The 27,990-nt window shown below is 47.3% G+C and overlaps 1 protein-coding gene across 1 annotated transcript; it reads right to left on the reverse strand.

Annotated features, from left to right (window-relative positions):
- Window positions 1-1,079: 1,079 nt before the first annotated feature.
- On the reverse strand, window positions 1,080-26,871 carry RAMP3 (receptor activity modifying protein 3). Its single transcript, XM_043873118.1, has 3 exons — window positions 26,720-26,871; window positions 6,320-6,452; window positions 1,080-2,740 (listed from the first exon to the last, which is right to left on the reverse strand). The coding sequence occupies exons 1-3, from the start codon at window positions 26,781-26,783 to the stop codon at window positions 2,485-2,487; spliced, it is 453 nt and encodes a 150-aa protein (XP_043729053.1). The 5' UTR covers window positions 26,784-26,871; the 3' UTR covers window positions 1,080-2,484.
- Window positions 26,872-27,990: the final 1,119 nt, after the last annotated feature.

Raw genomic sequence — 27,990 nt, forward strand, 5'->3', positions numbered from 1 at the left:
AAGAAAGTGTGCTGGAGAGCTAAAAGGGTGGTCAGGGGCTCAGTGCCAGGCCCACAATTACGAGGGTCTCCAGTCTTGGAAAGAGAGGGGTCTTCAGCCGAGAAGCACCATTCGACAGCCATGTGCACACAAGAGTAGCCTCTTGGTGCAGCTCTGGGGGACCGGGCTCTCAGGGGACCCGGGAAGTGAGAATCCCTGGGGCACGGAAGACACACACAACCTCCAGGGGCTCCCCACACAGGGTGTGGCCAGAGCCAGCCAGGGGCTGAGCTGCACCCCCTCCGCAGCTGCAGGGCCCCCCAGGGCACCATCTGAGAAGAGAACCAACATTGTAAAGGCTTGAGATGGTCAGAAACCCAAAAGCACCGCCCCTCCGTGCCTCCACAGGTTATCTCATCAGCAGATGTCCAGCTCCACAGACGACCGGCAGAGACCTGCGTGGTGGGAGATGCTCCAGAGGCACTGTGGATTCACATTGAGATCACAGCCTCTGTTCCTCGGCAGAAGCTGCCCCAGGAACCAGAAGTGCCAGGAGATTCCCATCCTGTCCCTGCACCTGTGGGCATCTACACCTGTGAGCACCTGCAGGGAACCAGCAAGCTCAGGGGACCCCCTGCACCTCTGGGCAGGAAGAGGAGCAGGGCCTCTGAAGGACATAGGGACTGCCCTGCTAGGTTCTCTCCACATCCACTCACAGCCACGGCCGCACTTCTGGGCCCCAGCAAGAGGGTGCTGAATTCAACCGCCCACATTCGAAAGCATCGGCTGCAGAACTGGACTGCCACCAGCGAGAGGCTTGCGGACAAAGCGCCTCCACCAGCTGCTCCCAGGTGAAGTCTCCCCTCCATCCTCAAAGCGCAGGGAGCCAGTGGGAAGCACAAAACCTCTGAGAGCTGGATAGCAGATCCCTCCCACCTGCCCACACTCCCCTGGTGGGAGGCTCTCTTTGCTGCTCTGACCTCTGACCTCCTGGAGCCTCAATCACTCCCTGTCTGTAAAATGGGCCTGGGGGACTTGCCATTTCTACGAGGCCGGGCAGGGTCTCTGGGAATTCCCTGAAATAAAACTGGAAACCCCAGAAGTAGCAGGACTCTTTACTCACAGAAAGCACAGGACAGCAGACAGAGCTCAACCAGGAGAGCGCACAAGGCCCCTGCTCATAGAGGCTCATTGCTCACAGACGGGCCCGTTACCGAGGCCCACACCAGCTGCGGCCACGGACAGCAGGTCGCAAGCTGTCCTGCGGCACCTTGGAACCCCCAGTTCAATTCTGTCTTCCAGATTCTCTCTAGGTGGGCTCCCCATCAAGAGGACCCAAGGCCTGCAAAGCGAGGACCCACAAAAGCCCCCTCCCACACTCTTTACCGCCCCATCCCCAGCCAGATGGGAATAGGCACACCTTTTCAGAGCGGGGCCACTGCGGTAGGGCCAGGGCCCGGGGGTGGCGTCAGAGGGAGGTGGAGCCAGACTAGGAGGCGGGGTCAGGGTGGGGGTGGGGTCAGGGCCGGGGATGGAGTCAGAGAGGGAGGTGAAGTCAGAATAGGAGGTGGGGTCAGGGCTGGGGGTGGGGTCAGGGCCGGGGGTGGAGTCAGGGCCGGGGGTGGAGTCAGAGTGGGAGGTGGGGTCAGGGCCGGGGTGGAGTCAGAGTGGGAGATGGAGCCAGAATAGGAGGTGGGGTCAGGGCTGGGGTGGGTCAGGGCTGGGGTGGGGTCAGGGCTGGGGGTGGTGTCAGAGTGGTAGGTGGGGTCAGGGCCGGGTATGGAGTCAGAGAGGGAGGTGAAGTCAGAATAGGAGGTGGGTCCAGGGCTGAGCATGAAGTCAGAGTAGGAGGTGGGGCCAGGACCAGGGGTGGGACCAGGACTAGGGGTGGAGTCAGAGTAGGAGGTGGGGTCAGGGCCGGGGGTGTAGTCAGAGTGGGAGGTGGAGCCAGAATAGGAGGTGGGGTCAGGACTGAGGGTGGGGTCAGGGCTGGGGGTGGGGTCAGGGCTGGGGGTGGGTGGTGTCAGAGTGGTAGGTGGGGTCAGGGCCGGGGGTGGAGTCAGAGAGGGAGGTGAAGTCAGAATAGGAGGTGGGGCCAGGGCTGGGCATGAAGTCAGAGTAGGAGGTGGTGCCAAGACCAGGGGTGGGACCAGGACTAGGGGTGGAGTCAGAGCAGGAGGTGGGGCCAGGGCCAGGGGTGGGGTCAGAGTGGGAAATGGGGTCGGGGTAGAGTCAGTTGTGAGGCGGGGTCAAGGTCAGGCCAGGGCAGGGCCCTAAGGGACTTGGTACTGGGAACACCAGAGGCCCCAGCCCAGTCTGGGACAGCGCAGGCAAAGCAGCGGTGATCTGTGCCCAGCACACAAGCTTCAGCCGCAGGACGTTTTCTCTACCACCAGCTCAAGACCGCCGGGGCAGTGTTCGGGGGCAGCTGAAGCACCAGCTCAATCAGCCCTGCAGAACTTTCTTCTATCTCTCCGGGCATGGCCCCTCGGGCTCACCAGGCCCTCACAACACCTGGTCGGTGTGTTTGCTGCGCCACACCACCACACCAGTCATGGCGATGGTCAGCAGGACCGGCACGGTGATCAGCGGGATGAGAATTTCGTCTGGGGGGTCCTCCCAGTCTTGCCTGTCCACCGAGCAGTTTTGGAAGAACTGCCTATGGACGCCGGCGATGAAGCTCTCAGTCAAGGGGTTGGGCCAGTAGCAACCCACCATGTTGGTCTCCACCTCCGTGCAGTTGGTGAAGCTCTCGTAGTACCTATGAAGGCAGAGGGTTTGACCATTCAGTTCCCCCACCCCTTCTCACTTTGGCCCTGACTTACAGGAAAGTGGGGGGGCAGTGCTATGTGGCCACCGGTTCTCAGCATGGCCCCAGGCCACATGGGAAGAGTAGCCTCCTGCTACAACCTCTCTTGGGCCTGCTGGTCTGGCGATATCCATCCCCCTGGCGTCCTTGCCCTGAGGTTCTCTCACGTGGTGGCCCCATACCCTGCAAGAAACTCTGAGGCCATGAGCTCCCCAAAATATACCCCATGCCGCCATCTGCATCTCATACATCATCCCTGCCCTCATCGTGGTCATCCACACTGTCACCTCCTCCCTACAAGGAAAGGAACTCCCAACACCCCAGGTCTGGACTCAGCCCCCAGGGTGCCAGTACCCCCAGGTCTTTCCAGAGGACACTCTGAACCTGGGCTCTTTCTCCAAGACCAAAGGCCACAGCCCCTTGGCCTGCAGGGCCCTTCTCACCTAGGACCACTATATGGGCCTCCCAGGGGAGGAGATCTCTCTGAGACCAAGAGCCAGCTGTCTCCCAGTCAAGTTAACCTGGCTTCATTTACCTGACTGGGTGCGGGGAGGTTGGCGGGGGGGGGGGGGGGGGGGGGGGGGGCGTCCCACCTGTGAGCTCAGCCCCAACCTGTCCTCCTCTCCGAAGTCACCTTCCTCAGCCCCCACCTGACTGGACACAAGGGACCCCCTCTGCCCAGGGTCTTCCTGTCTGTGTTGACCAAACCTGGAAAGGCACTTATCAAGCCACAAATGAGGAGCCACGTCCATCAAACAGGCAGGCTCCTGATGGTCTGTGCGGCCAACCAAGGGTTACCACTAGCCGTCCCTAGAATTCAACCCAAAAGCCCACTGACCGAGGTTTACTGGCCTCTGGGGCTGCTGACCTAGACTGGCAGCCATTGTTTAAGATGCTCTGGTCAGAGGGCTGATTGAATATCTGCCTCAGTGTGCCAGCTCCGACCACTGCCCGCCTGGCAGAGTGCTTCACACAGGACAGGTATGGGGCAGGAAGGGGTTCCTGCCTCAGCTCCCCACAGGAACTAGGCTTTGCACCCACCCTCCTCCTTCTGGTACTGACCCAGGAAGGGTGGTCTGAGCGACAGGAAGGAACTGCTTCCTGCAAGGAGCTTCCTGTCCACAACCTCATCTCTGCCTGGAAAGGCAGTGGGAAACAGGGCAGCGGATCCATTCAGCCAGACCCTTCGCCACTCCTCCTGGTGGCCCCGGAGCAACCGGTTTCCCAGCCCAAACATTTGGCTGGTTCGTCAGGCACACATCTGCCCGCACCCCTCTTATAACACAGGCAAGGAAGAGCCACACAAGGCAAAAGAGAGCAGGAAACAAAGGCTACAGCCTGGAATCCATGTGCAGAGCTGTGATGTGGTCCTTGGGATGGGTCTAGGCTCTGGATCACCTCACTAACCAGGTCCTCAAGCAAACCGTCACCCCCAAGACCCACCCTTCCCACTGGGCCCCATCGGCGGCCTGCCACCCGACACCCTGCAGAGCCCCCACCTGCCCCAGAGCTCACTGCAGCTGAGACAAGGTACAAGGAGCTGAGGGAGCTGCTCTGTGGACAACAAGCTAGCAGGAGGTGGAGGGTGATTTGAGGCCCGTGTGACCCCCATGCACAGAAAACAGCACAAGATAGCAGCTTAGGGCTCAGGATGTGGAACCGGTATCTTCCAACCTCAGCTTGGCCGACCATCCTCCTGACTTTGCCCACATTGCCTAGCCTCCCTGAGCCTCAGTTTCTCCACCTGTAAATGGGGTTCATAATTCTCAGCCAATAAGGTAATGGACTTCATTAGGTGAAAGCTCCCACCCTGGTGAAAAGACCACATTAGGTGCCGTAAATACACTTCTGGTAAGTGCCTGGCACATAGTAGGTTCTCAGTGAGGTCATGGGTGAGTCCCAAAGGCTAGGGCTTGGGCAGAGCTGAGACCTAAGGGCCATGTGCAGACTGCCCACGCTTGCTGCTTCTCAAGATCACTGGGAACTAACTGTATTGTGACAGAAAATGTTATGATAAAAGACAGCAAAGGCCAGGCACTCAGGCACAAGGCAACAGTTGCAGAAGTCAACACCCACAGCCCAGCACCCCGCCCTTCCCAGGGCTGAGGAGGCAGATGAGGCAGGGATGCACACCTTTCCACACACAGGTCCCAGGTGCTATTAACTCATCAGCCTGCATTCAAACTGGAGATAAGATCAAGGTGTTCTTCCCAAGGAAGCTGCCATTTGTGTGGCATCATGGAACCAGGGTCACAACAAGCTCTGTTCTTCCCAAGCGACTCTGGTCACCCCGGGGCCTTTCCAAGCCCTCTCTTCAGTCTGTCTCCCAGGGCACCCTCCCTCCAGCCCCTGGGGTACTCTCACAATGAGCGAAAACACAGCCATGGTCCAGAGGGGAAAGTTGGGCTGTGGAGCCCAGAAGCCAGGCAAACTGCCCCTGGCAGATTCCCTCTTCCACCAGCAAACTTTTCCCTAGTCCAGTAGACATCGGCCCCTCTCTCAACTCCAAGAACCCCTCCTGGCTGACCCCTCTACTGTCCTGTGGCCCTGGGGCTGGATGTCTGTTTGATCTCACTGAGGCTTTAGCAGGTGACAGAGGCCCAGGACAGGAAACTCACACCTCTTCCCTAAACCCCCACCCCTGTGTGTCCACTCCAGGCTTGGCGTTCAGATCAGGTTCCAAGGAAAATAAGAAGCCTGGCCAAGGCCTTCCTGAACCCCATGTCCCCTTTCCCAGCAGATACAGAAATTTTGTTCCATTTGGTTCAGTGAACAGCTATGTGTGGAGTCCATGAGGGGGCTGTGGATGTGCCCACAAGGAGCCACTGTCCCCTAGGGAGATGGCCATGGAAGCCCGTAGAACAGCCTCTGGGAACAGAGAACACAGGGGCCAGGGTCTTGCAGTGGAAACAGCTGATACAGCTGACAGAAACCCAGGGGTCCCAGCAGGCATGGCCCGCAGGACATGAATGCAGCAGCCACCAGCAGTGTGCCAGGCAGAGACTTCTAAGTGGGAAGTTGCGGAAGGCAGGCACAGGCCATCAGTGATTTCCGAGGAGGTGACCTAGGTGTACCTAGGTGTACCTAGACACTTGATGCTGGGTGTGATCACAGGAGATGAAAAATATCTCAGAAGCTTCCAGAAAGTGGGGCCCTCTGTGGTGAGGCACTGCCCCCACCACACCAGGTAGAAACCAGTGGGACTCAGTTTCTCTGGGGTCCGATGGTCCTGACTACCAACCCAGCCCTGGCTGGTGCTGTGAGGAAAACCCAAAATGACAAGTCCCCCCAGCACGGACCATGAAGAGAGGCAGGCACCCCAGGGCAGGGCACCAACCACAATCAGAAAGGGGAGTGGGTGTCAGTGGTTCCCAGAGAAATGACCACCCTCAGAAGAGTGGGGGATGCACAACCTGGAGTGTCCAGTTTGGAGCAGCCAGTGTGGTCAGTGAGGGGCTGGGAGGCTTGGAATGAACCTCGGAACTTGGGGAGCACAGGCACTGTGGGCAGGGCGCGGGCAGGGACACTCACACGATGAACTCCGAGAGGTTGCACCACTTCCAGACCTCTACCTTCTTCATCTTTTCGGCGAAGGTCTTGCTGCAGTGGGGCAGCATGGCCAACATACGCTTCTCATTGCAGCCATCCACCGGAGGAGACTCCCCTAGAGAGGAGAGAGTTGTGAGCATCACTAGGAAGGCTAGGTGCCGTCATGACCCTAAAGGCACGTGCTGATGCCCCTCAAGGTCAGCTGGGGGTCTTCTGCCATCACCTTGGCCTCCATGTAACTCAAGAAGGTTGAAGCCAGTGCAGAAAGAGGAACCCATGTTGAGGTGTCACCGAGACAGGACCCAGAGGGGTCACAGAAAGAAGTCCTCTACTGAGGCATGAAAAGAAGCAGGCAAGGGGAAGGCAGCATGCAGAGAGATGGGGGTCTTGGGAGTGGAGAGGCTGAGGGAAGATGGGTTCCAGTGGGATAAAATATAGGAGAGGACTTCCCTGGTGGTCCAGTGGTTAAGAATCTACCTGCCAATGCAGGGGACATGGGTTCAATCTCTGGTCTGGGAAGGTCCACGTGCCATGGGGGCAAATAAGTCCGTACACCACAACTACTGAAGCCCAAGCACCTGGAGCCCATGGTCTGCAACAAGAGAAGCCACTTGAAAAATGGCAATGAGAAGCCCCCATGTCACAGCTAGAGAGTAGCTCTCATTGCTCTCTGCAGCTAGAGAAAGCCTGCATGAAGCAACAAAGACCCAGCATAGCCAAAAATGAATAAATAAAATATTTAAATAAAATAAATATATAGGAGAAAGTCACTGTGTCCTTGTGTAAGATGAAGTCTTCTCATATGACACTAAAAATACAAACAAAAGAAAAATATAGAAATTGAACTATATCAAATTTTTAGACTTTTGTGCTTCAAAAGATACCATCGAAAGAGTGAAGACATCCCAGAGAATGAAAGCAAATATATGAAAATCATATCTCTGATACAGGGCTTGTATCTAAAATATATAAAGAACTCCTATGACTATTAAACAAGAGCAATGACTCATTTAAAAATTGGCAAAAGGGGAATTCCCTGGTGGTCCAGTGGTTAGGACTCAGTGCCTTCCCTGTCAGGACCTGGGTTCAATCCCTGGTTGGGGAACTAAGATCCCACAAATCATGTGGCACAGCCAAGGGGGGGAAAAAAAGGAATGAAAGGTTTGGAAGGTTCTTGTTCTATATATGAATTGATATAATATCACTTAGACTGTGATAAGTTAAAGATACATACTACAAATCCTAAGTCAACCACTACAGTAACCAAAAAATAATAATTACTGCCAATTAGTAAAGGGGAGGAAGAAGGAGAAATAAAAAGTGGAAAAAAGTACAAAGTCTAAAAGAAGACAGAAAAAGAGAGAAGTGGGGGCAAGAACTGATGGTACCATGGTAGATTTAAAACTAACCATATAAATAAATTATCACATTGAAAGTAAATGGTCTTAGCACCTCAATAAAGAAATAAAAATTGTTAGGACTTTCTTGGTGGTCCAGGGGTTAAGACTCCAAGCTTCCCCTGCAGGGGGCGCAGGTTCGACCCCTAGTCAGGGAGCTAAGATCCTACATGTCACATGGCATAGCCAAAATTCAAAAAATGAAACAAGGATTGTTAGATGAAATCAAAAGGCAAAATCCAATCACAGACTGTATGTACCCGACCTTAAAATGACTCAAACAGATTCAGAGCAAAAGGTGGGAAACAATATGCCATGCTACCACTAATCAAAAGAAATGTGTAATGGCTACATTAATACTGGACAAAGTATATTTCAGAGCCAAGAGTATCACCAGAGATGAGGCTTTCCATAATAATTAAAAACTCAATTCATTAACAGTAGTTGGGTGAAAGGGGAAGAAGTGACGTTGGAGGCTGGACCCAAAGGCAGACTAGTCCAGGTGTGCAGGCCTTCCCAGTGCATTTAAAGCCTACCAGAAGGCAGAGGTGGGTTTCCAAACTCCACACTCCCCCACTGAACGCGCCCTGAGCCTCAGAACCTTCACATCATGCAGTCCCAGGCAAGCAGCAGCCAAGCCAGAAGCTGACACCCCTCACAGAGGAGCCTTGCCACCTCTGCAGGTGGGGAGAGAGCGCCCTTCTGAAGTTAACCACAGCCACTAGATGCCCAGCCCCAACCCCTTGGAGTCACTGGTTTGCTGCGTGACTCTGGACAGACCCTTCACCTTGCTGGGCCTGTGTCTCCTCCTTTATAAAAGAGAGTGGTACTGATTCTGGATGTTTTCACTAGTTAATAGTCATGCATCTCTTTCAACTTGTCTCCATCTGGCCACAACTGCCCCACCCACACACCACTCTGCCTGGACCCCCAGCCACCCAGCCCCCTTCCCAGGCTGCGGCAGGTCTGGCTTATGTGCTCCCAGGCTGTCGATCCAGTTCTATTTTAACACAGCTCTCAATTCTGAAGTCCTTGATGGAAACAATCTATTGTAATACAATTCTTCCAAAAGCAGAACAAAGCCATTCCCCTCTAAGGCTGGTGCAGACCACCATACCAGAGCCCACCTGGAGATCTCTGGGGCTAGGGGCCTCCCTCCCAGCCCCTCTCAGCACTGAGTCTCTTAGGATGACCACGTGAAGTGGAACAAAGGTGTCTGACTTGCCTGCACACCCACACTCCCTGAGGCCACAGCCCTGGCCCATGGCAAGGGTGACTCTGAGATTGGGACCAAACAGCCCACCCCTGCGTGATTCCAATGTGCTGCCAGAGCTGCAAACAAGTAGGGAAAGCAATGCTTGCTCACAATGACGTGTACGCAGGCACGGAGATCTTGTGCAATGAAGATTCTGAGCCAGTAGGCCTGCAGCACCAAGATGCTAATCTCTGACAAGTTTCAGGTGCTGAGAGGCCCTGCCCACACTCTGCAGAGTTAAGAGACAGACAATGGGAGAGCTGAGGAGCCAGAGGTGGTCGAAAAGCCCTGCATGTTCTCCATGACTCTATTCCCAGCCCAGATGCACTCACTCTCCTCTCTGAGCCTCAGTTTCCCCTTCTGGAAACGAACACTAGCCTGGCTGCCCCTTCCCAGCCTTCCCTCAGCTTCAGTACTGACCAATGTCCACTGAATGCCCTGTCCTAAGTGTGGTCCAACTCGCTGAGCCCCGCAACAGCCCAACAAGACAAGGTCCCTGTGACCACTCGCTCAGTAACAGGGTGGGGGGCCAAACCCACATGCAGCCCTGGGTCCAGGCCGTGCAGGCCTAGAGTTAGTGGCTCTGGGGGGCACAGGCTCTCGGGCTGTGTGGAGGCAGCTGAGAAGGCCACCTGTGCTCCATTCCCCTCCGGCCACTCTGTTGCACAGGCATCTTTTCCTGCAGCTCATTGACAGGCACCCCAACATAGGCTCCAGTCCACTTAATGTCCTCCACATCCAGCCATGTGCCCATTCCTGGGTCTGACTGACAGTCTCTGCAGGGTATCCTACTTGGGTCTCCTGAGTGCCACCCTCCACCACGGGCACGCGCCAGCCAGATCTCACACTGTGGTGTGCCCCTACTGATACTGCCTCTCCTCCCAGGTGCAGCCCAACTGGACCTGGCCATCTAGACCCTCTGGACCACCATCAAAACCCAACTGGACCTGGATCCATGGACCTGGATGATCTGGACTTTAATTTTCTGGGCCTGGACCCCTAGACCTGGAATATCTGGACATCCTCAGCCTAACCCAGCCACACCTGTCAGATCACTGAGACCCAGTTCAGTGCTTCCTCCTCCTCCATCTCATTCTCCTCCTTCCACCCCGTGCACATCCTCCCTCTTGGAACTCCTTCCTCCTCTCCCTTCATCCTTCCTCATAGACAAGAATCTCCATATATCCCAGAATTGCCACACACCAACATGGCAGGGGGCTGGCCAGAGCATGTTGAGGATGTGCCATCAAGGACCACGTGACATCCTGAGGCGAGTTTCCTGGGATAACTTCTCCTGCCAGTGGGGGGAGTGGGCAGTGTGCTATGAGGATGCACAGGACAGGCACCATGGGACACCTGTCAAGTGACCTCCATGAGGGTATGGAGGGACAGTTAAGTAGAGCACCATTTCTGACACACAGGCTTAAGGAACTCCCAGCAAAACCCAACAATCCATCCAGTGTTATAAGAGTGAGGTAAAGTTTCTGGTACGGGAATGGGAGGTGGCGAGGTATCTGTCTAAAGTCCAGCACCAAGGAGAGAAGAGGGATGTGGGGCTGGGCTCAGTGGTACCAAGACTGGGACTTGGAAGTAAAACTTTCCTCTCTGGTGAGCTTGAGGTTTGCCTTTGAGAAGATAAGTGAGATTTACAAGTCCTTGGATGAAATACTTGGAAAGTCTTTAAATGCCAGAATTGACTGCCGTTTCAAAGAAAATAAGATAGTTGGTTTTGGAAAGTTCATGCTGTTTCTTCATTGAGTTTTAGAGATCAAGTCCTGAGCCTTTAGAATGGAAGCACTAACTCCAAGACCCTAGACTACCAGAGAACTAACCCTAGGGAGTATCAAATAGTGAGAACTCACACAAAGGAAACCACTTGAATACAAGACCCACATCACCCAACCACCAGTAGCACCCAGCGCAGGATGCCTCATCTAAACAAGCAAAGCAAAAATACAAAACCAGTCATCAGCAGACAGGATTACCACTTCACTCAGCCTTGCCCATCAGAGGAAAAACAAACAAACAAAAACTCAGCACAAATCTCACCCTATACAAGCTCACACAAACCACTGGACCAACCTTAGGAGGGCAGAAACCAGAAGGAAGAACGAATTCAACCATGAAGCCTGGGAAAAGGAGGCCTCAAACACAGTAATTTTTTTTTTTAAATAATGAAAAGGCAGAGAAATACTACACAAATGAAAGAACAAACTAGAAACACTGAAGTCCAAATAAATGAAGAGGAAATAGGCAAACTCCCTGAAAAAGAATTCAGAATAATGATAGTAAAGATGATCAAAAACCTTGAAAACAAAATGGAGGAAATGCAAGAATCAATTAACAAAGACCTAGAAGAGTTAAAGAATAAATACACAGAGACAACACAATTACTGAAATTAAAAACACTCTAGAAGGAATTAATAGCAGAATATCTGAAGCAGAAGAACAAATCAGAGAGCTGGAAGATAAAATGGTGGAAATAACTTCTGCAGAGCAGAATAAAGTAAAAAGAATGAAAAGAACTGAGGCTAGTCTCAAAGACATCTGGGGCAATATCAAAAGCACCAACATTCGAATTATAGGGGTCCCAGAAGAAGAAGAGAAAAAGAAAGGGTATGAGAAATTTTTTTAAGAGATTATAGTTGAAAATTTCCCAACATGGAAAAGGAAATAGTCAATCAAGTTCAAGAGGCACAAAGAGTCCCATACAGGATAAACCCAAAGAGAAACATGCCAAGATACATACTAATCAAGCTAACAAAGACTAAACACAAAGAAAAAATATTAAAACAGCAAAGAGGAAGCAATAAGTAACATACAAGGGAAATCCCGTATGCTTAACAGCTGATCTTTCAGCAGAAACTCTGCAGGCCAGAAGGGAATGGCAGGATATATTTAAAGTACTGAAAGGGAAAAATCTACAACCAAGATTACTGTACCTGGCAAGGATCTCATTTAAAATTGATGGAGAAATAAAAGCTTTTCAGACAAACAACAGTGAAGAGAATTCAGTACCAACAAACCAGCTTTACAACAAATGTTAAAGGGACAACAAACTTCTTACATAGTCAAGAAATACAAGAGAAGAAAAAAGATCTACAAAATCAATCCCAAACAATTAAGAAAGCGGTGATAGGAACATATCTATCAATAATTACTTTAAATGTAAATGGATTAAATGATCCAACCAAAAGACACAGACTGGCTGAATGTATGCAAAAACAAGACCCATATATATGATGCCTACAAGAAACCCACTTCAGACCTAAAGACACACATAGACTGAAAGTGAAAGGATGGAAAAATATATTACATGAAAATGGGAAACAAAAGAAAGCTGAAGTAGCAATCCTTATATCGGACAAAATAGACCTTAAAATAAAGAATATTACAAGAGATAAGGAAGGACACTACATAATGATCAAGGGATCAATCCAAGAAGAAGACATAACAACTGTAAATATCTATGCACCCAACATAGGAGAACCTCAATAAGACAAACACCAACAGACATAAAAGGAGAAATTGACAATAACACAATAATAGTAGGAGACTTTAACACCCCCACTCACACCAATGAAAATCATCAAAACAGAAAATTAATAAGGAAACACAAGTCTTAAATAATGCATTAGATGAGATGGATCTTATTGATATCTTCAGGACATTCCATCCAAATGCAGAAGAATACACCTTCTTCTCAAGTGCACATGGAACATTCTCCAGGATAGACGACATTTTGGGTCACAAATCAAACCTCAGTAAATTTAATAAAATTGAAATAGTATTAAGAATCTTCTCTGACCACAATGCTATGAGACTAGATATCAATTACAAGAAAAAAACTGTAAGAAACACAAACACATGGAGATTAAACAACATGTTTCTAAATAACCAACAGGTTACTGAAGAAATCAAAAGATAAATCAAAAAATCTCTAGAAATAAATGACAATGAAAACATGACAACTCAAAACCTATGGGATGCAGCAAAAGCAGTTCTAAGACGGAAGTTTAGAGCAATACAATCCTACCTCAAGAAACACAAAAAACATCAACTAGACAACCTAACTTTATACCTAAAACAACTGGAAAAGGAAGAACAAAAAAATCCCAAACTTAGTAGAAGGAAAGAAGTCATAAAGATCCAATCAGAAATAAATGAAAAAGAAAGAAACAATAGTAAATACCAATAAAACTAAAAGCTGGCTCTTTGAGAAGATAAACAAAATTGACAAACCTTTAGCCAGAACCATCAAGAAAAAAAGACAGAAGAATCAAATCAACAAAATTAGAAATGAAAAAGGAGAGGTTATAACAGATAATGCAGAAATACAAAGGATTATAAGAGACTATTATGAACAACTATATGACAATAAAATGGATAACCTGGAAGAAACAAACAGATTCTTAGAAAAGTTCAATCTTCCAAGACTGAACCAGGAAGAAATAGAAATTATGAACAACCCAGTTACAACCACTGAAATTGAAGCTGTGGTCAAAAATCTCTCAAAATACAAAAGCCCAGTACCAGATGGCTTCACAGGAGAATTCTATCAAACATTTAGAGATGAGCTAATGCCTATCCTTGTAAAACTCTTTCAAAAAATTGCAGAGGAAGGAACACTTCCAAACTCATTCTACGAGGCCACCATCACCCTGATACCAAAACCAGACAAAGACAACACAAAAAAAGAAAACTATAGGCCAATATCACTAATGAATGTAGATGCAAAAATCCTCAACAAAATTTTAGCAAAGAGAATTCAGCAACACACCAAAAAGCTCATGTACCATGATCAAGTTGGGTTTATTCCAAGAATGTAAGGATTCTTCAGTATATGAAAATCAATCAATGTGATACACCATATTAACAAATTGAAAGATAAAAATCATATGATAATCTCAATAGATGCAGAAAAAGCCTTTGACAAAATTCAGTGCCCATTTATGATTAAAACTCTTCAAAAAAAAAGGGCATAGAAGGAACCTACCTCAACATAGTAAAGGCCATATATGATAAGCCTATAGCAAACATTATTCTCAATGGTGAAAAACATTCCCCCTAAGATTAGGAACAAGACAGGGTGTCCACTTTCACTACTATTATTCAACATAGTTCTGGAAGTCCTAGCTATAGCAATCAGAGAAGAAAGAGAAATAAAAGAAATCCAGATCAGAAAAGAAGAAGTAAAGCTCTCACTGTTTGCAGATGACATGATACTGTACATAGAAAACCCTAAAGACAGTATCAGAAAATTACTAGAGCTAATCAGTGAATTTAGCAAAGTTACAGGATACAAAATCAATACACAGAAATCACTTGCATTTCTATATACTAATAATGAAAAATGAGAAAGAGAAATTAAGGAATCAATCCCATTCACCACTGCAACAAGAAGAATTAAATATCTAGGAATAAACTTACCTAAGGAGACAAAAGAACTGTACACAGAAAATTATGACACTAATGAAAGAAATCAAAGGTAACATAAACAGATGGAGATATATTCCATGTTCCTGGGTAGGAAGAATCAATATTGTGAAAATTACTATACTACCAAATGCAATCTACCAGATTCAGTGCAATCCCTATCAAATTACCAATGGCATTTTTCACAGAAATAGAACAAAAAATTTCACAATTCACATGGAAACACAAAAGATCCCAAATGGCCAAAGCAGTCTTGAGAAAGAAGAATGGAACTGGAGGAATCAACCTTCCTGACTTCAGATTATACTACAAAGGTACAGTCATCAACACTGTATGGTACTGGCACAAAAACAGAAATATAGATCAACAGAACAAGATAGAAAGCCCAGAGATAAACCCACGCACCTATGGTTACCTTATTTCTGACAAAGGAGGCAAGAATATACAATGGGGCAAAGACAGCCTCTTCAATAAATGGTGCTGGGAAAACTGGACAGCTACATGTAAAAGAATGAAATTAGAACACTTCCTAATACCATACACAAAGATAAACTAAAAATGGATTAAAGACCTAAATGTAAGACCAGAAAAATAAATAAATAAATAAATGTAAGACCAGAAACTATAAAACTCTTAGAGGAAAACATAGACAGAACACTCGATGACATAAATCAAAGCAAGATCCTCTATGACCCACCTCCTAGAGTAACAGAAATAAAAACAAAAGCAAACAAGTGGGACCTGATTAAACTTAAAAGCTTTTGCACAGCAAAGGAAACTACAAGCAAGGTGAAAAGACAACCCTCAGAATGGGAGAAAATAATAGCAAATGAAAAATTGACAAAGGATTAATTTCCAAAATATACAAGCAGCTGATATAACTCAATGCCAGAAAAACAAACAACCCAATCAAAAAGTGGGAAAAAGACCTAAACAGACATTTATCCAAAGAAGACATACAGATGGCTAACAAACACATGAAAAGATGCTCAACATCGCTCATTATTAGAGAAATGCGAATCAAAACCACAATGAGATATCACCTCACACCAGGCAGAATGGCCATCATCAAAAAGTCTACAAACAGCAAATGCTGGAGAGAGTGTGGAGAAAAGGGAAGCTCTTGCACTGTTGGTGGAATGTAAACTGAGACAGCCACTATGGAAGACAGTATGGAGATTCCTTAAAAAAACTAGGAATAAAATCACCATATGACCCAGCAATCCCACTCCTAGGCATATACCCTGAGGAAACCAAAATTGAAAAAGGCACATGTATCCCATTGTTCACTGCAGCACTATTTACAATAGCTAGAACATGGAAGCAACCTAGATGTTCATCGACAGATGAATAAATAAAGAAGTTGTGGTACATATACACAATGGAATGTTACTCAGTCATAAAAAAGGAATGCATTTGAGTCAGTTCTGATGAGGTGGATGAAGCTAGAATCTATTATACAGAGTGAAGTGAGTCAGAAAGAGAAAGATAAATATTGTATTCTAACACATATATACGGAATCTAGAAGAATGGTACTGAAGAACTTATTTACAGGGCAGCAATGGAGAAGCAGACATAGAGAATAGACTTATGAACATGGGGAGAGGGGAGGAGAGGGTGAGATGTATGGAAAGAGTAACATGGAAATGTACATTACCACATGTAAAATAGATAGCCAACGGGAATTTGCTGTCTGGCTCAGGAAACTCAAACAGGGGCTCTGTGTCAACCTAGAGGAGTGGGGTGGGGAGGGAGGTGAGAGGGACGTTCAAAAGGGAGAGGGTATATGTATACCTATGGCTGATTCATGTTTGACAGAAAACAACAAAATTGTATAAAGCAATTTTCCTTCAATAAAACAATAAATTAAAAATAAAAACAAAAAAAGAATGAGGTAAAGATGCAGATTCCTGACAACACCAAGAAGGTAGACGGCTGCCATCCACTCAGGCTACCAGCTGCATTAGTAAAGGTCTCAGGAATTAACTTGGAATAGAAAATCATTTCAGTGGTTCCATCAGGGAAACAAAGAAAAGGCAGGACTGTGTTTCTTTTGTCTAGGGGACTTTCAGACTCTGGGAGATGATAAACAGCCAAACAGATGCATTTCCGAGAGAAAAGGCTTTTATGGCCAGTCATTTGGAAATGAAAAACAGGAGCTCTCATTCTCCTCCCGTGCAAGCAAGCAGCAAGCCAACCATGGCCTCGGTGGGCTCAGCAGTGATGGGCCATGGCCAGTATGGCTCTGGGACACTGCAGTGTCTGGAAGGTTCTGCCCTCAGCCCTTGTGGTCTGGCGAGTTCCCTCCCCATCCTGGACCCCATATAGTGACGTCAGAGGACCTCCAAGGCACCTCTGAACCAAGCACCTCCTTGCAACCACTGGGGTACCTGATATCCAGCACTGCTCCTGGGCCCGCTTGAGTGCACAGAATCCAATGTGACAGGAGATGGCTCGACAGCAGGACGTTACTCCACCAGTGACAAAAACAGTGACAGGGCCATGCGCATACACAGACACACCAGCATAGGTACTCCGTCTGGTGGTGCTATAAGTGAGCCCCCAGGGGCCAGAGATGCTAGCAAACTCAAGTGCTCACAGAATGTGTGCCAGGCGCTGGCAGGAGCTTCCCATACATGCAGTCCTCCACTCCACACTCCTAGGCCCCCACACAGGGCTATGGGGACTGAACTGACTGAATCCCACCGGCAGTCACGTGCATGCGTGCATGCTCAGCGGCTTCGGTCATGTCTGACTCTTTGGGACCCCATGGAATGCAGTCCTCCAGGCTCCTCTGTCCATAGGATTTCCCAGGCAAGAATACTGGAGTGGGTTGCCATGCCCTCCTCCAGGGGATCTTCCCAACCCAGGGATCGAACTCACATCTTTTGTAGCTCCTGCATTGCAGGCGGATTCTTTACTGCTAAGTCACCAGGGAAGCCCAACTGGCAGTCACAACAGCCCTTTCTAGGTTGCTAGAGTGGGAAAACCTGAGACTAAGTGCCACTAAATGTTTTATGATCATGGGGATGAGCTGCTGCCAAGAGAGGCATCCCGGGAGTAATATCCAAACCCAACGGTTTGGTCAAGGGCAAGGCGTGAAACTGAGCCAGCAGGCCTTGGGTTAATTAGTAGAACTTCAAGCCAAAAGGAAAAAAAAAAAAGGTGGGGGGTAGGGGAAGGCTTTTTAAATGCAAGTAAGTTTAGGACCCCATGGACTCCTAGCCCGCCAGGCTCCTCTGTCCATGAAATTCTCCAGACGAGAATACTGGAGTGAGTTGCCATTCTCTTCTCCAGGGGATCTTCCCAACCCAGGGACTGAACCCTGGTCTCCTGCACTTCAGGCAGACTCCTTACTGTCTGAGCCACCAGGAAGCCACATCATAATTGTGTCTTTATCTTTGGATAATATTACCAAAATTAATCTATAAATTACCAAAATTAATCTATGATCTCTATTTAACTGTCTTAAAGAAAAGTGAGCACTTACAAATCAAACATTTCTAAATACAACAAAAAACTAACCAAAATGAATTTCAGGTTCATGTGATCTACAGACTATTAAGTATTAAATTAATATCCAGTATTAAGATTTGTTGATTAATACAGATATGTCTTCAGAGTCATCAGTACTACATATGATACTTCACTTATACAAAGGTTTACTGAAAGTCAATAAATTCATGTTATATCTATTTAAAAAATTATCAACAAAAAAATTGATTTGCCATGATGATATTGTCATAAGTAGTAAAATGCAAATGGTATAGAAGTTTTTAGGCGAACTCTTTAGAAATTATTATGTTTTAATTTTTTCAGATTCTCAGTAACCTGAAACTTTAGAGTTTTGCTAAATTAAGCTAAATGATAAAAATTCATTGAAGTCTAGGTCATTTTTTTTAAGATAAAATACTGGAACACTGATTGTTATACAAGTCTAGCAATCTTTTGTCTTCTTAGGAGAGAAAAAACTAAAGATGTTTGTACCACTTTAAAGAGAGAAATTATGCTATAAAAATGTATGTTTTTGGATGTTATAAAACATGTTTATAAGTTTGTCAATTAGAAAATGTTAGTATAACAAACAGTTCAATTACTTGCCTTTGGGGTTTTGCTAGAGATTAGGGTTTTTAAGGATGAAAATTATAATAAATATGTAATTAAAACTACTAAAAATAGTAGTCAGTTGTGTCCGACTCTGTGCGACCCTATGGACTGTAGCCTGCCAGGCTCCTCCATCCATGGAATTCTTCAGGCAAGAAAACTAAAGTCAGGTAGCCAGTGACTAAGACTCTGCAGTCTCAGTGCAGGGGGCCCAGGTTCAAACCCTGATCAGCAAACTAGATCCCATATGCTGCAACTAAGCATATACAGGCGGGAACAAAGATTCCACATGCCACAACTAAGAGTTTGCATGTCTGATGAAGATCAAAGATCAAAGATCCTGTGTCGCAACTAAGACCTGGCACAGCTATTTAGCTTTTTTAAAAAAAGAATGGAGATAGTTTTGTTAAAGAGAAAAGAAAAACAATTTTGCCCTAGAGCTCATTGTTTCTAGATGGGGAAAAGATAAGGAACAAACTTACATGAATACAGAAGTCGTGGAGGTTTATATAAAAGGAATCTTAAGAAAAGTTTTATGCATGGTCAGGATTGAATAAGATTAGATTGAAGTTAATAAAATAAATGAATTTTATTATCAAAAGTAAACTAATACAAGACTGGAGTTTGGTTTTCTAACTCTGTTAAAAGAGCAATGTTTCCTGGAATATTGAGCTATTTTTGATAAGAGATTTTAGGTTTCCTTCTCTAGCTAACTTTGAGTTCTCCAAATGGCCCCTGAAGCATCTCTGACAGAAATATTAAACTAATCAAATTACTTGGTTTATTAAACTTCATGGAGAGCATTAAACGAAAAATTGACCTAGTAAAGTTGTCAGAGTATAACTACTCATGACATATATCCTGCTTGCTTTAAGTCTACAGCCTGAAGTGCATGTACAACATTTGTGTGACATCTTGATATAACTGGTAAGATGTGTAACCTATAAAGGGCTTCCCAGGTGGTGCTAGTGGCAAAGAACAGTCTGTCAATGGAGAAGACATAAAAGACATGGGCTCAATCCCTGGGTGTGAAGATCCCCTGGAGTACAGCACAGCAACCCACTCCAATAGTCTTGCCTGGAGAATCCCGTGGACAGAGAGCCTGGCAGGCAACAGTCCGCAGGGTTGCAAAGAGTCAGACATGACTGAAGCAACTTAGCACACACATATAACCTGTAAAATGTCCCATTGTCAACATACCTTTGTAGTCCTTTGTTATGTCTGATTAGTTTTCCTCCAACATGGATAACTAGGCAAACATATAAATGAAAAGTAGGACTAGCACCAAGGCAGAGGATAGACCCAGGGCAAGCAGCACACATGATCAAGGGATAAATAGTTTTATCATCAATGCTTTCTACTGAAAGACTTGCAATCAAAAGGGGAAAATGATAGAAGAAATTTTCATGTATTAAGGTATGTGGAAGTCATTCTGACTTCCATGATTTAACTCAAATTTTACGCTAACTTAAAACAGCTTGTTTGTGGCCTATTTAACACACATTGTAGGGCTTCCCTGGTGGTCCAGTGGCTAAGACTCCATGCTCCCAATGCAAGGGACCTGGGTTCCATCCCTTGTCAGGGAACTAGATCCCACAAGTTGAAACTAAAAGTTCACATGCCACAACTAAAAGACTGCAAGCTGCAACTAAGACCCAGCACTGCTGAATAAATAAATAAAAGAGAGAAATATTTTTAAAAGAATTAATGACTGAAAACCATATGATTATCTCAATAGATGCAGAGAAAGCCTTTGACAAAATTCAACACTCATTTATGATTAAAACTCTCCAAAAAGCAGGAATAGAAGGCACATACCTCAACATTATAAAAGCCATATATGACAAACCCACAGCAAGCATCACCCTCAATGGTGAAAAATTGAAAGCATTCCCCCTGAAATCAGGAACAAGACAAGGGTGCCCACTGTCACCACTACTGTTCAACATAGTGTTGGAAGTTTTGGCCACAGCAATCAGAGCAGAAAAAGAAGTAAAAGGAATCCAGATAGGAAAAGAAGAAGTGAAACTCTCACTGTTTGCAGATGACATGATCCTCTACATAGAAAACCCTAAAGACTCTACCAGAAAATTACTAGAACTAATCAATGAATATAGTAAAGTTGCAGGATATAAAATTAACACACAGAAATCCCTTGCATTCCTATATACTAACAATGAAAAAACAGAAAGAGAAATTAAGGAAACAATACCATTCACCATTGCAACAAAAAGAATAAAATACTTAGGAGTATATCTACCTAAAGAAACAAAAGACCTATACATAGAAAACTATAAAACACTGATGAAAGAAATCAAAGAGGACACAAACAGATGGAGAAACATACCGTGTTCATGGATTGGAAGAATCAATATTGTCAAAATGGCTATTCTACCCAAAGCAATCTATAGATTAATGCAATCCCTATCAAGCTACCAACGGTATTTTTCACAGAACTAGACCAAAGAATTTCACAATTTGTATGGAAATACAAAAAACCTCGAATAGCCAAAGTAATCTTGAGAAAGAAGAATGGAACTGGAGGAATCAACCTGCCTGACTTCAGACTCTACTACAAAGCCACAGTCATCAAGACAGTGTGGTACTGGCACAAAGACAGAAATATAGATCAATGGAACAGAATAGAAAGCCCAGAGATAAATCCACGAACCTATGGACACCTTATCTTTGACAAAGGAGGCAAGGATATACAATGGAAAAAAGACAACCTCTTTAACAAGTGGTGCTGGGAAAACTGGTCAACCACTTGTAAAAGAATGAAACTAGAACACTTTCTAACACCATACACAAAAATAAACTCAAAATGGATTAAAGATCTAAATGTAAGACCAGAAACTATAAAACTCCTAGAGGAGAACATAGGCAAAACACTCTCTGACATAAATCACAGCAAGATCCTCTATGACCCACCTCCCAGAATATTGGAAATAAAAGCAAAACTAAACAAATGGGATCTAATGAAACTTAAAAGCTTTTGCACTACAAAGGAAACTATAAGTAAGGTGAAAAGACAGCCGTCAGATTGGGAGAAAATAATAGCAAATGACGAAACAGACAAAGGATTAATCTCAAAAATATACAAGCAACTCCTGAAGCTCAATTCCAGAAAAATAAATGACCCAATCAAAAAATGGGCCAAAGAACTAAACAGACATTTCTCCAAAGAAGACATACAGATGGCTAACAAACACATGAAAAGGTGCTCAACATCACTCATTATTAGAGAAATGCAAATCAAAACCACAATGAGGTACCATTACACGCCAGTCAGGATGGCTGCTATCCAAAAGACTACAAGCAATAAATGCTGGAGAGGGTGTGGAGAAAAGGGAACCCTCTTACACTGTTGGTGGGAATGCAAACTAGTACAGCCACTATGGAGAACAGTGTGGAGATTTCTTAAAAAACTGGAAATAGAACTGCCATATGACCCAGCAATCCCACTTTTGGGCATACACACTGAGGAAACCAGATCTGAAAGAGACACGTGCACCCCAATGTTCATTGCAGCACTGTTTATAATAGCCAGGACATGGAAGCAACCTAGATGCCCATCAGCAGATGAATGGATAAGGAAGCTGTGGTACATATACACCATGGAATATTACTCAGCTGTCAAAAAGAATTCATTTGAATCAGTCCTAATGAGATGGATGAAACTGGAGCCCATTATACAGAGTGAAGTAAGCCAGAAAGATAAAGAACATTACAGCATACTAACACATATATATGGAATTTAGAAAGATGGTAATGATAACCCTATATGCAAAACAAAAAAAGAGACACAGAAATACAGAACAGACTTTTGAACTCTGTGGGAGAATGTGAGGGTGGGATGTTTCAAAAGAACAGCATGTATACTATCTATGGTGAAACAGATCACCAGCCCAGGTGGGATGCATGAGACAAGTGCTCGGGCCTGGTGCACTGGGAAGACCCAGAGGAGTCGGGTGAAGAGGGAGGTGGGAGGGGGGATCGGGATGGGGAATAAGTGTAAATCTATGGCTGATTTATATCAATGTATGACAAAACCCACTGAAATGTTGTGAAGTAATTAGCCTCCAACTAATAAAAAAATTAAAAAAAAAAAAAAAAAGAATTAATGACTGAAAGGTTGTAGACATGGAGTGACAAAAATAGCAGTTAGGCCTATGGCAGTCTCAGAATCTTTAGCTCTTCCCTGAAGAACTTAGATAACACCGTCCAATACATATTCCCGAGTTGTCTTACAGATATTAAAACCACCAGGGAGAAAGAGCTAACTGCCTGATGATCAAACTGCAGCCACAATACAAGCTGCTCCAATTTGAGCAGGGTTGTTCTGCACATAGCCCCCATCTGCACATCCTTGAAGCTTTCCCTTAAAAGCTCTTGCCCTGGGACTTCCCTGGCAGTCCAGTGGTTAAGACCTTGCCTTCCAGGGCAGGGGGTACAAGTTGGGTCCCTGGTCAGGGAGCTAAGATCCCACATGCCTTGAGGCCAAACAACCAAAGCACAAAACAGAAGCAATATTGTAACAAATTCAATCAGTTCAGTTCAGTCTCTCAGTTGTATCCAACTCTTTGTGACCCCATGGACTACAGCATGCCAGGCTTCCCTGTCTATCACCAACTCCCAGAGCTTGCTCAAACTCATGTCCATAGAGTCGGTGATGCCATCCAACCATCTCATCCTCCGTCGTCCCCTTCTCCTCCTACCTTCAATCTTCTCCAGCATCAGGGTCTTTTCTAATGAGTCAGCTCTTCACATCAGGTGGCCAAAGTACTGGAGCTTCAGCTTCAGCATCAGTCCTTCAAACGAATATTTAGGACTGATTTCCTTTAGGACTGACTGGTTTGATCTCCTTGCAGTCTAAGGGACTCTCAAGAGTCTTCTCCAGAGGGTGTGGAGAAAAGGGAACCCTCTTACACTGTTGGTGGGAACGCAAACTAGTACAGCCACTATGGAAAACAGTGTGGAATTCCTTAAAAAACTGGAAATAGAACTGCCATATGACCCAGCAATGCCACTCCTGGGCATACACACTGAGGAAACCAGATCTGAAAGAGACACGTGCACCCCAATGTTCATCACAGCACTGTTTATAATAGCCAGGACATGGAAGCAACCTAGATGCCCATCAGCAGACGAATGGATAAGAAAGCTTTGGTACATATACACAATGGAATATTACTCAGCCATTAAAAAGAATTCATTTGAATCAGTTCTAATGAGGTGGATAAAACTGGAGCCCATTATACATAGTAAAGTAAGCCAGAAAGAAAAACACCAATACAGTATACTAACGCATATATATGGAATTTAGAAAGATGGTAATGATAACCCTATATGCAAGACAGAAAAAGAGACACAGATGTATAGAACAGAATTTTGGACTCTATGGGAGAAGGCGAGGGTGGGATGATCTGAGAGAATAGCATCGAGACATGTATATTATCAAGTGTGAAACAGATCGCCAGTCCAGGTTGGATGCATGAGACAAGTGCTTAGGGCTGGTGCACTGGGATGACCCAGAGGGATGGGATGGGGAGGGAGGTGGGAGGGGGGTTCAGGATGGGGAACACATGTAAATCCATGGCTGATTCATGTCAATGTATGGCAAAAACCACTACAATATTGTAAAGTAATTAGCTTCCAACTAATAAAAATAATTGGGGGAAAAAATAAAAATTAAAAAAAAAAAAAAAGAGTCTTCTCCAACACCACAGTTCAAAAGTCTCAGTTCTTCTGCACTCAGCTTTCTCTATGGTCCAACTCTCACATCCATACAAGACTACTGGTAAAACCATAGCTTTGACTAGATGGACCTTTGTTGGCAAAGTAATGTCTCTGCTTTTTAATATGCTGTCTAGGTTGGTCAACAAATTCAATAAAGACTTTTTAAATGGTCCACATTAAAAAAACATAAAATTTTAAAAAACATGAAATTATTGTTTAAAAAATTGTAAAAGCTCTTGCCCCCTGGTTGGCAACTTGGAGTTGATTTGGGTAGGCTGCCATCTTCCTAGGTTTCTGGCTTCCTGAATAGAGCATTTTTTCCCCTACTAACCCTTGTGTCTTGAAGACTGATTTTTGAGCATTGAGCAGTCAAACCTGAGTTCAGTTTCAGCCCCGGTCAGTAACAGGCACAGAGGCAGAGCCCTGGCTGAGTGGACTCCTGCTGGACCTCACGACCCCAGGACCCTGCACAGCAGCACGTGCTTCTGAATTAGGGTTTGTAATTCTCAAAGCACCTTCCCTGACGGGCCCTTCAGAGCCTGTCCTCAATGGGCCCTTATGATCACTAGGAACAGCCCCATTGCTAGCCCAGCTCCCTGTACCCACTTTGTACCGCCCAGAGGCAGCTCAGGGATGGCGGGGTGTCAGCATCAAGAGCAGCCCTGGGACCCTCCTTCAAGATGCAGCAGCCTCCGGGGCTGATATGGCCCCCGCCCCATGTATGACAATGCAGTATGTGCCCATGAGCAGGTCTGCCCTCTGTGCATCTCCTTGACTCAGTCAGGAGCCAGTTCCTGAGGTCCTCACTCTGATGCGGCCAGCACTGGACTGCATCTGCTGAGGGGCTGACCTGGACCCTGACCCTGGCTGGGGAGCCTGAGCCCAGGTTCCATGGGCAAGGGACACCGGGTCCAATGAGACAAGATGAGGTGGCTCCCAGAACCACGCCAACATGAGCCCAAGGCTATTAACATGGAAGGTTTCTCCACAGGGCCTGCCTTTGGTCCTTCTCAATTCCGTGCTGTAGGCGGGCAAAGAGAGCCTCAGTTTCCGTCGTAATGAATCAGTCTTCTCCCATTACAAGAACAAAAATCTCCATCCAGACATAGAACACGGACTTGTGTACACAGCAGGGGAAGAAGAGGGGAGGATGAATTAAGAAAGTAGCACTGACATACATACAACAGATAATAAGTGGGAAGCTGCTATGTAACACAGGGAGCCCAGGCTGGTGCTCTGTGATGACCTGGAGGGGTGGAATGGGAAGGGGGAGAGGGAGGGGATACATATGTAATTATGATTGATTCACATGGTTGTAAGGCAGAAACCAGCACATTTTAAAGTAATTATCCTCCAATAAAAAAATTAAAATAAAAAAAATATCTTCATCCAAGGGCTTTGCATTTGAAGCTTGCTGAAATCCTGTATCAGTGTGCTCCTGATCTCCTGATTTCTGGAAGCCACCAATCACTCTTTCCTCTAACACAAAAATCCAGCTAACCCTAGGGCTCTAACCCCTGAACATGAAATGAAGTCTTACTTTATCCACCCCAGACATCACCAGTGGAAAGATAACCTGGAGTTCAAGATGCCAATGGGCCTAAGCAGCTTTTTCCAAATTCCAGGTCATGGAAGCTGACAGTGGCAATGCGAACAAGCCCAACTTTACATCTTACAGTCAGGGAAACTGAGGCCAGTGAGAACAAGAGAGCATCCCAAAGGACCCAGGGGACAGTGGTCCCCCAAGGACAGGGCTTCCCCTTCTCAGAACTGACCGGGCTCTCCCACGAAAGCCCTCCCCAAACATGGATACCCTCTCACTGGTTCTTGGATGATTTCCTTAGAAGGATTTTTCTAAACAAGCATTTCATTCAATCCATTCCCAGTTTGTGAGCAACGTGTCTTCCCAGGATCTGGGAGGGGAAACCTCAGAAAGCCGCCCTCTGCCCCCTCCAGCCAGTTGCTCCAGACACAGGGATACACACTCACACTGAAACACTGTCCTCGGAGGACAGACACAGGAGGGAAGATCTAGCACTCCCACTTCTGGTCGTCTCATCCACACCCCTGCGCCGGCTGTGCACGCAGGAGCCCCGGACGTGGAGCACACTGCCTCACAGGGAGGAGGGTGATGGACACACCCGCCGGTCCCCAGCCCCAGAACAGCGAGGCCGGGGACATCGCAGCAGGGAGCAGCGGGCTCTGGCCGAGCCCGCTGGCGAAGCACAGCCAGCGGGAGACCCTTCGCCTTCCTTCCAAGCCCGGTCCGTCACCATCAGCTGGAGCATCCTGGGGACAGTTCCTCCAGAGCCTGGCGCGCCGGGGTGGCCCAGGTCGGTGCTGAGGAGGAGGAGCAGCCAGGTGCAGAGGCAGGATGCCAAAGGCCGCGGGGATCCCACGACCCGCGAGGAGGTTGGGGCGCCCCGGCGCCGGACCCAGCGTCCCCTTACCGCAGAGCAGCAGCAGCAGCAGTAGTGGGAAAAAGTGGGGGCACCGCAGCGCTCTTGTCCCCATGGCTGGCCAGCTGTCGCGCGCGGTCCAGCTGTGACGCAACGTCCAGCGGCGCGCGGTGCAGCTGCGTCCGGCTGGGGGCGCCCGGGGGACGGAGCCCAGGCGGGGAGGGGCCGCCGAGAGCCCGCCCCCAGCAGGTGCCTGCCCCTAGGCTGTGCTCTCCGCCCTCTGGGAAGCGCCTCCCTCCCCCCAGCAGGTGCCTCCATCAGGTCGCGCTCCCCCGGGACGCGCTGCCCCTCAGGACGCTCCCATCCCTATGACGAGCCCCCCAAGGATGCGTCCTATCCCCCAGGACGTGTTCTCCCCTCACTGACCGGTCCTTCCCCCAGGACTCATCCCCTCCCCAGCGCAAGCCCCCTTCTTTCTGCCCTAAGGGTGCGGTCCTAGAAGACCTGGCGTCCAGCTGGGCTGGGGAGCAGGCTGGGAGGCGGGTGGGAGCCTGGCAGGGAGTGGGTGGGACCCGGCAGGTGCACCCACCCTCACCCCAGCCCACAAAGGAGCCCGGGAACGTGCCTGGAGGAAGATGGCTGTGTGACTCGCTGTCATGGGAGACCGGGGAAGGAGCAAGTGGGTGCTGGGGCAGCCCCATGGGGAGAAAGTTGGCCATGGGTGGAGGCATCTCTGTGAGGAGGTGCAAGGTGGGGACTTCAGGGTGGATCCCCAAGTTCTCATGGGCCTCAGGCCCTAGGATACCTTCCTGGGGCTTCACTCTGCCAAGAACCTTTGCACCCCTCTGGACCAGAGAGAGGGGGGCATGCACACATCTACACTGACACACACACCCCACTGCCCACGGCTAGAACCGAGGCCCTCTGGAGGCCTCAGGGGACAAAATGAGGGCCAAGAGAGTGACTGGGTACCCCTCAGGGCCTGCTTCGTGAAGTGTCATGGGCTCCCAGGGGAAGGAGCGAGGGCCTCAGGGTACTTCAACCACAGATCACCTCCCTTGGTTTGGTCACCTCTGTCCCCCTCAGCCCCTAGCACAGACCCTGGCCCCACGGACACCTGGTCACATTGTGATTGATAGAGACCCCCTGCCCTTTGAGGCCCATAGTCCACTCCCCCGCCACCAGCAGTGCCTCATCTGAGGGCTCAGGAAAGCAGGACTAGGAAGGCCTAGGGATTAATTACTCTCAGCCTGTGCCTTTCCCACGTCAGAGGAATGGAGCAAGTGAACTCCCCACCTGGACAAGGCTTCTGCCCTCTGAGC

The sequence above is a fragment of the Cervus elaphus genome, chromosome 18 (genome assembly GCF_910594005.1).
Source record: "Cervus elaphus chromosome 18, mCerEla1.1, whole genome shotgun sequence".
In the NCBI taxonomy this organism is placed as follows: Eukaryota; Metazoa; Chordata; class Mammalia; order Artiodactyla; family Cervidae; genus Cervus; species Cervus elaphus.